Source organism: Myotis davidii, unplaced genomic scaffold, assembly GCF_000327345.1.
Source record: "Myotis davidii unplaced genomic scaffold, ASM32734v1 scaffold129, whole genome shotgun sequence".
Classification (NCBI taxonomy): domain Eukaryota; kingdom Metazoa; phylum Chordata; class Mammalia; order Chiroptera; family Vespertilionidae; genus Myotis; species Myotis davidii.
The window spans coordinates 1,021,153-1,032,662 of NW_006383019.1; the positions used below are offsets into that span (position 1 = coordinate 1,021,153).

Sequence of the window (11,510 nt, forward strand, 5' to 3'; positions counted from 1 at the left end):
AGAATTTTTATGGTTTCCTGTCGTACATTTAAGTCCTTTATCCATTTTGAGTTTATTCTTGTGTATGGTGTAAGTTGGTGGTCTAGTGTCATTTTTTTCCATGTATCTATCCAATTTTCCCAACATCATTTTTTGAAGAGACTCTTGACTCCATTGTATGCTCTTGCCTCCTTTGTCAAATATTAATTGAGAGTAATGGTTTGGGTGAATTTCTGGGGTCTCTGTTCTGTTCCACTGGTCTGTTTTTGTGCCAGTGCCAGGATGTTTTGGTTACGGAGCTTTGTAGTATAACTTGATATCTGGTATTGTGATTCCTCCAACTTTGTTCTTCTTTCTCAAGATTGCTGCTGCTATTTGGGGTCTTACTTGATTCCATATAAATTTTTGGAGTATTTGTTCTAGATCTGTGAAATATGCTGTTGGTATTTTAATAGGGATTGCATTGAATCTGTAGATGGCCTTGGGTAGTATGGACATTTTAACGATGTTGATTCTACCAATTCTCTTGTTTATATCTCCTTCTATCTCTTTTTTCAACGTCCTGTAGTTTTCCGAGTAAAAGTCTTTTACCTCTTTGGTTAAGTTTATTCCTAATTATCTTAATTTTTTGTTGTAATAGTAAATGGGATTGCTTGTTTAGTCTCTCTGAGTATTCATTATTGGTGTATAAAAGAGCCATCGATTTTTGGGTGTTGATTTTGTGTCCTGCTACATGGCTAAATTCATTTATTAAAATCTAGTAGTATTCTGGTGGAGGCTTTAGGGTTTTCTCTGTACAATATCACGTCATCAGCAAAAAATGAGAGTTTTACTTCCTCCTTTCCAATTTGGATGCCTTTTATTTCTTCTTCTTGTCCGATCGCTGTGGCTGGGGCTTCCAGTACTATGTTGAATAAGGGTGGTGAAAGTGGACATTCCTGTCTTGTTCCTGTTCTTAGGGGACATGTTTTTAGTTTTTTCCCATTGAGGCCTTGGGCTGCTTAGCAGAAGACCTAGGGCTCCTGAGTCCTGCTGCCACCTGGCAGCTGCCCGTGAGGCACAGCTGCTGCAAGAGCCTCTGCTGGTACCTGAGTTGTGTGAGGTGGGGTCTCAGAGTCACAGGGTGGGGTGAGTGTTGTTTACTAGGTTAATGTAGGTTTAGATTTGGCAGCAGTGCTGTTTGGGGCCACTTGGCCAAAGGCACTGGACACACCAAGGCCTGCAGAACTTGAGAGTTTTTTAAGGAAGACTAGAGTGTGGCCCAGGCTGGCTGTGTGGCCCCGAAAGAGCTTCTAGCAGTGTGAGAATTGGGTTTGGCAGGATCTCAGGGGCGTCATTAGGATGGAGCCTGTGGTGTTCACCAGGCAGATTCAGATTTTCTTAAAAAGTTCTTTTTGAGGGGAGGACTCAACACAGGAAAAATGGTGCCGCTTGCTGGCAGTGTGCAAGAAAGGTTCAACACAGACATAATAGTGGCTGCCCTGTCTGGCTGGCGTGGCTCAGTGAGTGAGCAACCACCTTTGAACCAGGAGGTCACATTTGATTCCTGGTCAGGGCACATGCCTGGGTTGTAGGCTCGTTCCCCCGTGTGGGGTGGGCTGGAGGCAGCTGATCAATGATTCTCTCTCATTGATGTTTCTATCTCTCTCTCCCTCTCCCTCTGTGAAATCAATTACAGAATATTTTTTTAAAAATAGTGGCTGTCCCTATAACCGTTGCAGAAGCCCCACACTCAGTTTTTCCCCGTATGTCTCTGGTGCCTCCTGAGCTGCTGGCCCTACACCAGGGCAGGGCCCTGGGCAAGTGCCCATGAGCAGGTGAGTCTGTTGGGGACCCTTTAGGAAGACACCAGCAGCCTTCCGTCTCACCTGGATGCATAGAATAATGGTACATTGAGACATTTCACATCCAGGTCAAATTCTGGTTAAATGCTCTTCATAGCCAGATGTGGCTCCTGGCAGTGGGGCCCCAGGCTGGGGAGCTTGTGTGGGGCTGGGACCCCTTCTGCAGTTGAGATATTCATCCTGATTCTCAACCACTTGGGCATGTCGGACCAGCCCATTTTGTGTCTTTGCCCCTCCTACCAGTCTCTCTGTGGCTTCTTTTTTAGTTCCTCATTTATAGGACTTCTGTTCAACTTGTCTTCAGACAATTCTCCAGGTTGATTGTTCTATAATCTAGGTGAAATTTTTTTAAAACATATTTTTATTGATTTCAGAGAGGAAGGGACAGGGAGAGAGAGAGAGAAACATCAGTGATGTGAGAGGATCACTGATTGGCTGCCTCCTGCACACTCCCCATTGGGGATCAAGCCCGCAACCCAGGCATGTGCCCTTGACCGGAACCAAACCCAGGACCCTTCATTCCGCAGGCTGATGCTCCATCCACTGAGCCAAATTGGTAGAGCTCTAGGTGTACTTTTGATGTGGTCATGGGAAGAGGTGAGCACACTGCTTACCTACTTTGTCATCTTGACCAGATCCCTGGAAACAGTATTTTTGATCTGAGGTTGGGAATCCACAGATGCAGGGTGCCAACAGTGTACATTGTTATAAAAGGCCCTGAGGGTCTGTGGATTTTGTTGTTGGCAGGGGTCACCCCAGTGATACTGAGAGACAAGTGTATTGAGGTTTACTTTTCAAATATGTTTTATTGATTTTTAGGAAAGAGGGGAAGGGAGAGGAATAGAGAGATAGAAATATTGTTGAGAAAGGAACATCATTGATTGGCTGCCTCCTGCACGCCCCTCACTGGAGATCAAGCCCACAACCCAGGTGTGTGCCCTGACCGTGAATCGAACCAGCGACTTCTTGGTTCCTGGGTTGACACTTATCCACAGACCCACCCGAGCCAGGCAGTATTCCATAATTTTTAAACCAAAAGGATTTATTTTATTTCGAGATGTTAAAAAGATACAAAGTGTCATTTAACATGCCTTTAAGATGATTTTTAAACCATAATATTTCATTTGTTCCAAGTGTTAATGTTATTTTTAGCTTCTTTATCTTAATTGCATATGGAAAGGTTATATAGAACATATTCTAGCGTTATAATGATGATTTAGAGCAGTGGTTCTCAACCTGTGGGTCGCGACCCCTTTGGGGGTCGAACGACCCTTTCACAGTGGTCGCCTAAGACCATCCTGCATCTCAGATATTTACATTACGATTCATAACAGTAGCAAAATTGCAGTTATGAAGTAGCATGAAAATAATTGTATGGTTGGGTCACAACATGAGGAACTGTATTTAAAGGGCCAGAAGGTTGAGAACCACTGCCTAACCAACTGAGCTACCTGGCCAGGGCGACTTGTGACTTTTAGATTCGTTGCAATAAGAAGTTTATATTTGTGTACTGACTATATTTGAGTACTTATCTAAAGTCTTCATTATTAAATGTGCTATCCTGTTTGATTGTCACAGAAATCCAACATGGTTGGTTCATTTTCAGCTTTTTATGGATGCGGGGTGGGCACAGTGGGATAATCTCCAGGGTCACACAGAAAGCAGGTGAGGAGCTAGGATTTGAGCAGAGGCACCCTGACTCCAGGCCAAGCTGTTCATTAAGCATTGCACAGTCTGGTGTACATCCAGAACCACTGCAGTGTTTACTTACTGGATAACGACTACCCGAAAAATAACATTCCTTCTACCTTTTTATAGTAGTGAGAACAGGTTAAAACATTTCTTCTTAAAGGTGTCTTTAGGTACGAAGGATCCTGTGGTGGAACAGGAGTGTGAGTCAGGAGGGAGGTTAAAGGAGGCAGGTGTGGGAACACAGACTCCTGACAGGTCTAAGTGGCAGTAATGGCCATTCAAGCATTTCACCTGCTTTAAGTTTGTGCTCATAAAATGGTTGGAATTGAATGTGGACATTGACCCAGATATTTAACTAAAATGAAGGGGAACTTACTTTTTGGCTTGTAGAGGGGACTCACATTTGTTGAGCACCTGTTATATTGAGGGAAATGAGAAAGGAAAAACAAACATAAATAGTAGTGAAAGCAAGATGCAAATGTAAATCAGCTCCCTTTACAACAAACTAATCAAAACTTTTGAGATATCTGGTATCTCTTCAGAGACTTAAATTACTAAAGTAAAAAAGGGGGAGAAAATTTGAATCCAGTTTCTTCCGTGGTCTCCTTAGCAAATCACTTCTGTTGCTGGCATGTACAGATGGTATTTGATTTTTTGTGGTTAAATATTTATGCGACTCCTTTCCTACCAGCTAAAGGAACTCTTAGTGAAGACACCATCAGAGTGTTTCTGCACCAGATTGCAGCTGCCATGCGGATTCTGCATGGCAAAGGCATCATCCACAGGGATCTCAAACCGCAGAACATCTTGCTGTCGTACGCCAACCGCAGGAAGTCTGGTGTCAGTGGTATTCGCATCAAAATAGGTAAATGGCTGTGCAGTGTTTCATGCAAAGAGCATTTTTGAGACTCGGTGTTTTTAAATAATTATAGTTCAACTTTGTGAGAACGAGTGATTTTGTGATGCACTTTGAAAGTTTTCATTGAGGTCAGTGAGGTATAGATAGTGAACACTACATTATTGGCAGCATGTGCTCAATTTTGAACGGGGCTCAGGGTAGGAAATCCTGCTCCTCGTCCGAGGGGAGTGGAAGCACTGCGGTTGTTGGTGGCAAAGTCATAGTCCAGTTCTGCAGCTCGGGATTTTAACACAAGACCGTTCAGTTCAGCCTTCTTATTTGGCAGGTTTTTTAGTGCTCTTGTATCTCAAAATTATTTGAAGCAGTTTGTAATGCTAGATTTTTAAAAAACTTTTTTTTATGGCTTTTAGAAAAATAATTTCTTAGCAATATTTTAAAATTTTCTAATGTTATCTGATATCTGCTGGACAAGAACAGTTCAAATTCTACACCTGGTATTGATATTTAATGAGAGCTCTATTAATGAATTATTTATTATAATTAGCGTTTTCCCTTGCAAAGCTTGGTGCTTTCTCCTTGGTTACAAAACTGGCAGAGCACTGACTTGTACAATTGCTGACTACTACTATTTCTTAGCTTGTCAAAATTGAAGTAGCTACTTTTTTCTTTGGTAAACAGTCTTAATTCAATGGCTGTTAATTTCTTTTGTGCCCTCTTATCTCCTGAAGAATTACATGATCTGTGTTAAGTGTGAGCAAAAGTATCATTTGTTTTTCTTCTTTTTATTTTGTGAAATAGCGGATTTTGGTTTTGCTCGTTACCTACATAGTAACATGATGGCTGCAACACTGTGCGGATCCCCAATGTACATGGTGAGTGAGTGTCTGCATTCTTGTGTGTTTACAGCCATAGCATGGTAAGTATAACGGTTGTTCCCAAGTAGGATGTCAGTTTTTATAGAGTCTGAATTGTTATTTATGCCACTAGCATTAATTATGTTACTGATAATGCTATAATACAGACACCTTTTGCTTTAGCACAGTGGACTGTAATAGTTAGTCATCTTTGCCCATTGGTTTTAATTTTGTTTTTTAATTAGTTATTGCCCTGGCCGGTGTGGCTCGGTTGGTTGAACGCAGTCCTGTGCACCAAAAAGTCACAGGTTCCTTTCCTGTCAGGGCACATGCCGGGTTTCAGGCTTGATTCCCAGTAGGGGGTATGCAGCAGGCAACCCATGAGTGTACCTTTCATTTATGTTTCTCTCTCCCTTTCTCTCACTTCCCTTCTCTAAAATCAATCAATAAAAAATATTTTAAAATAAATTAAAAATTAATTATTGTAGAAATTTCCTACTAGATTAAATTGAAAATAAAAATTGATGAAGTATGGTCATGCTATACTTGATGTGTAATATTAGGAATACTTACAAAACACTTTTTGGGGCATCTCTTCAGCTGTAGGATACATTAATTTTTTGCATATTGTCTCTCTTGATGAGATCCCTATATTGTAGAAGCTTTTTTACTCAGTGTCACACTTAAAGCCGAACAATCTTAGCTTTCCTCTTTATTCTTTCATATGCATATTGCCAGGTCTGATGGGGTTAAGCCAGTGATGGCGAACCTTTTGAGCTCGGCGTGTCAGCATTTTGAAAAACCCTAACTTAACTCTGGCGCCGTGTCACATACAGAAATTTTTTGATATTTGCAACCATAGTAAAACAGAGACTTATATTTTTGATATTTATTTTATATATTTAAATGCCATTTAACAAAGAAAAATCAACCAAAAAAATGAGTTCATGTGTCACCTCTGACACGCGTGTCATAGGTTCGCCATCACTGGGTTAAGCTATGAAACTTCTAAACTAATGTGAAGTATTACGCCTAGAAATCTCCTCCGTAGTAAATAAATGTACCTGTTTCAATTCTAAGTTTAAAATGGATTTATTTTTAATTAGGATTTTGTCTCATCTAAAATCAACTTTGAAATCAAGGGAACTAGTAATCAAAGTTGAAAAAAATTTTACATTAGATTTACTTTCTTGATCATAATTTTACTGTTTATATACAAAATTTTTAACTTAATATAATTTAGAAATTATTTTTCACTTGTTGAGTATGAAATTAGTCCGGCCTTGGGCTAATAGCTTTGAGGGTAGAGAAAGTGCTTGAACTGTTTTTTAAAGGAAATTGACTCAATAAGAAATTTATAAGGGACAATAAAAATGTTATGCCTGGAAAATAAAATTTCACCATCTTTAATATATTTCACATTTCTGTTTAATGCTTGTCCTGATTGATGGTATTTTTAAAAGGCAGCATCTAATGAGAGGTGAGAAAATGGCTATAGCAAAGCAGCAGATAAATAAATGCCTTTGTTTTTAAGATAATTTTTATTGTGTTTTGTAGTATAATTTTTCTGTTATTTTAAAAGCTTTCAAGTGACAGAAAAAAAAGGATTAGTATAGGAAACACGTGTTCCTACCGTCTGTATTTAGCAAAGTTAACATTTTGCCATGTTTGCCTTGATTTCTTTTTTAGAAAGATTATTTCAGTGACAGTCCAAGTTTCTATTGTACCTCTCCCTTTTCTCTTTTCCCATTTCCCACTTTTCTCCTCTCCTCCCTCAGAAGTAACCTCTATCCTGTAATTGTTGTGTGTATTTATTATTATTTTAGTACTCTTACTGTATTTCATAATATATAAAAATGCTTGTTTCTACAACTTCTTTTCATGCAACATTGTTTTTGAGATTTACCAGTAAATGACAGTGTAAGAAAGTAGTTCTGTATTCATTACAGTTTCATTTTAATTAGGAAAATATCACAATGTTTTGTGTTTATTTTAGTTTTGTTTTCCAGTTAATTAATATGTGCATATTAATTATGTAAATAACATAATGCTCTCTCTTGAACTTTCTTACCCCAGGCTCCTGAGGTTATTATGTCTCAACACTATGATGCTAAGGCAGACTTGTGGAGCATAGGAACAGTAATATACCAGTGCCTCGTTGGAAAACCCCCGTTTCAGGTATCCTGACTTTTTCTTATGTGATCAGTTTTGGGATCTTCTCATTTTGCATTTGCCTTTGACTTATAAAATGGAGACTACTTTGAAAGCAGTGTTTTTGATTCCTTTGTGACTTATTTTGATTTAGTTACAGGCAGAAACTGCTGTAGTGAGCCAAAACAGTTTTTTAAAATTTTTTATCTGCCTTTCCTTTGTAGTTGGACTGAGCCCGTTACAGGTGTTCCAGGGTATTGAAAACTAGTGGGTCTGAATTGTACGTCAGCGTTTCCTGCTTAGCCTGCTTTTGGGGTCTTGGAATCCAAATAGGGCTACGGCAGCCTGGCATGGCAGTATCACTGGCAACTGTCTTCAGATAGCTATACCTATCACTGCTGGCTCAGGGAGCTAGTTGCTTAGGTTTTATGGAAATTATTTTGAGTCTGTCTCCCTTTCCTGCTTTGCCTTAACATCCTGTCAAAAAGAGGCCCTTTAGGATGTAATCATGATGATCCCTCTTGAGTTTGTATTGCATAATTGCATAGAGGTTTTTGAATCTGAATGCTGGATCCAAGTGAACTTATTAGCCTAAGATGGTATTTAAAACTCAGTTAATTTTCAGAGTCAGTTTGTCTGCACCAGCAGCTTCACTCATTCGGCAGCTCTTTCTGGGAGGGTGCTGCTTGCTCCTGTGGAGAGATTCTTAGTTCTCTTCCTGGAAGCCCTTGGAGGTCTTAAGGTTAAAATACACCCTGATTTTACACAGTAACAGTGTACCTGTTGGATAGGCCATGAACATTAGTTCTTAACCTCTAGAATAGTGGTTCTTAATCTTTTCTAAGTTTCAGGCCTCTTGAGTGTTTGACCTCAGTGGCCAGATATGTAGAATTTGCATATCATTTCAGAGTTTTTATTAAGTTCCTGGTGGCCTCTATGGCTTGTTCAGCAATCTGTGGCTTCCAAGTTCAGAATCTATGTTCTATAGCAAGAATGTAAACATCAATCATATGCTTTAGATTTTTTCCCCCTGTTATTTAGTAAATTAAACATTTTTTTTTTTTTTTTAACAGGCCAATAGTCCTCAAGACTTAAGGATGTTTTATGAAAAACACAGAAGCTTAATGCCTAGGTATGTTTCATTACACTGAGCTTTACTCTTTGTTAATACAATGTTATTTATTTGAACTCTTTCTGTTTTATGTATTGCCATTATTGAGCCTTTTTTGTCAATGACAACGAGAACATTTGTTATAATAGGAAATTAGAAATACTAGTGCATCATAGGTGCCTGTGCAGTGCTGTATCATTTTTTTATATATATTTAAAAGAAAAACTATGGGCCTGGCCTCTGTAGCTGAGTTGGTTGAGCATTGTCTCATGCACCTAGAGGTCTCCGGCTTGATTCTGATGAGGGCATGTGCCCGGGTTGCAGGTTTGATCCCCCATGTGGGTCATGCAGGAGGCAACGGATCAGTGTTTCTCTGTTATCATTGATGTTTCTATCTCTACCTGCCTCTCCCTTCCTCTCTGAAATCAATAAAACATATTTTGCTCAGCTGGTGTGGTTCAGTGGTTGAGCATTGACCTATGAACCAGTCAGTTGGTTTAATTCCTGGTCAGGGCACATTCCCAGGTTGCGGGCTCAATTCCCAGAAGGGGGCATGCAGGAGGCTGCTGATCAATGGGATCTCTCTCTCATCATTGATGTTTCTCTCTCCCTTTCCCTTTTCTGAAATCAATAAGAATATATTTAGTACTAGCTGGTTCCTGTGTTCGATTCTGGTCAAGGGCACATGCCTGGGTTGCGGGCTCGATCCCCAATAGGGAGTGTGCAGGAGGCAGCTGATCAATGGTTCTCTCTCTCATCATTGATGTTTTTATCTCTCCCTCTCCCTTCCTCTCTGAAATAAAAAATTTAAAAATATATATAAAAAATAATATATTAAAAAATAATACAATATATTTTAAAAAGAAAAGAAAAACTGTGGAAGTTATATTTGTTCTGTGAGAGGTAGGAGATGCAATCAGAATAGATGTACATAAAGTAGAAAATAAATTCCCCTTAGGCCTTCCCCTGCTAGGGATAATGAGAGTTTGCTGTGTATCCTTCTAAATCAGCCGTGGGCAAACTACGGCCCTCCGGTCCAGTTTAAGAACCCATTGTGGCCCTCGAGTCAAAAAGTTTGCCCACCCCTGTTCTAAATCTTTCTTCTGCAAGTTCCTTTTGCACGTTTGAATGCTTGTTTATGTATATATATATTTATATACACATGTACAGTTCAATACAAATTACATCATATTTTTCAAATTGTCCTGCAACTTTTTCTACTCTACAGTGTAACATAGACATTGTTCAGCAACTACTGCATCCTTTAAAATGGCTACACAGAGTCTCATAGTTATAGATAATATCAGGTTTTGTTTGATCAGATGCTTGTTTTTATTTTCTGGTTACTACAAATAGGCATTAGTGGGGGGCACAAGGAGGGAGAGTGTACACACATTTGTGCGTTTCTTTCGGGTGGAGCTCTAAGGTGGACCTGCTGGACTGAAGGTAGCTCTCCCGATTGGCTGCTCCTTGCTTATAGAGCACAGAGGGCGCCTCCCCCACACTTACCCAGGCGGGTGCCGTCAGGCCGCTGCCTCACCAATGGGAAGGACAGAGTGCTAGAGCCTACTTGGCATTATTCTCTGTCTTAGTGAGGTTGACTCTTTTTTATTTGTTTAATGTCCTTTTTGTAGTTTTATTCTGTGAATTGCATATTCCTACTATTCCTTTTTCAGTTGCCTTGTCTTTTTCTTGTTGGATTTCAGGAAGCTGTATTATTTCTCACTTGTGTTTATTAAGCTCTGCCTTTTTCAGAACGAATTGGAGGTAGCTTTTTTTTTGATAGAGAACTCTATAGTAACTGTTAGTCCCAGGTTGCAGTTGTGTTAAAACTCAAGATGGCCTGTGCTTGTGAAGTGCTTTCTTCATGTCGCTATTCCAGCATTCCACAGGGGTGAGCACATAACAGCATCATCCTCAAAGGCAGTTCCTTAGTGTATGTTTTTTTTCCTTTGAGGATTAAGGCTTTACTGTGGTATTGGTATGAGATGTAGTGTTTGTGAAATCGCATATACATTTTTGTTTATCACATTTAAGGCAAAAGTTGCGTAGTTAATGTAGTATATAAACTCACCACTTAGGTTGTTTTTTTTTTTCCCCCTTTCCCTCAGCATCCCCAGAGAAACATCCCCTTATTTGGCTAATCTTCTTTTGGGTTTGCTTCAGAAAAACCAAAAAGATAGAATGGACTTTGGTAAGTAATATTTTCAATTTTCTCATGCTTTCTGATTTTATTTGTATATTCTGAAAAGATTTTTTTAAAAGACACTATAGAGGTTTCAGAAGAAAAAGTCAGTTTCACTTTTCTTTCTATGTCTTTCTTTCACTTATTTTGTAAATATTTATTGAGTGCCTGCTATGTTTTAGTATGGGGGATAGAGTGATAAACAAAATCCCTGCCCTCATGATTCATATATTCTAGCGGGGAAGAGACCCAAACAAATTATAATCTAACTAGAGGCCCGGTGCACAAAAATTTGTTTCCAAACAATGAAGCTACAATGATCTGGTGCATCGGGCCTTGCGATGCTTGGCACACTAAGCATCTGTTGACCGAGGAAGTGAACGGAGTGTAAGGCATATCTGCTTGTGCGGGCAGCAAAGGCTTCCCCTAGGTACTCAGACTTGCAGGTTGGAAGGGTATGAACAACTTCTTCTTTTAAAGCAGTGGCCCCACTGTGCACTCCCATCCATACCGTCTGGGGGCTACTCTTCTCCATGTCTTCACCCACAAGTGGTCCCATCACACATTTGCTTTTTTGTCAGTTTGTTGGTTTTGTGAAATGCATCATGCTGCTGCTTTCACCTGCAGCTCTCTGATTACCGGTGAGGTGGAGTGCTCTTCACGACTGAACAGACCTAGAACTGACTGAATTTCTGTAATAGCTAGAGGTCGATTCGGGTTTTCTTCTTTTCCAGTCAGTTTTGATAGTTCTATTTTTTTCTAGGCACTTGTCCATTTCTTCTGTTTTCAGATTCATTGGCAGTTATTTATAGTACTTGTTTTTCAAAACTATTTA

The 11,510-nt window shown here is 39.6% G+C and overlaps 1 protein-coding gene across 1 annotated transcript in view; it reads left to right on the plus strand.

The window, feature by feature from the left end:
* ULK2 (unc-51 like autophagy activating kinase 2) overlaps positions 1-11,510 on the plus strand; it is a gene marked incomplete at its 5' end in the record, with an annotated part of 118,907 nt that overhangs the window by 46,471 nt on the left and 60,926 nt on the right. Inside the window, 5 exon segments of the mRNA XM_015558349.1 lie at positions 4,207-4,380; positions 5,173-5,246; positions 7,305-7,406; positions 8,453-8,511; positions 10,602-10,684. Coding sequence (XP_015413835.1) covers positions 4,207-4,380; positions 5,173-5,246; positions 7,305-7,406; positions 8,453-8,511; positions 10,602-10,684 — 492 coding nt within the window.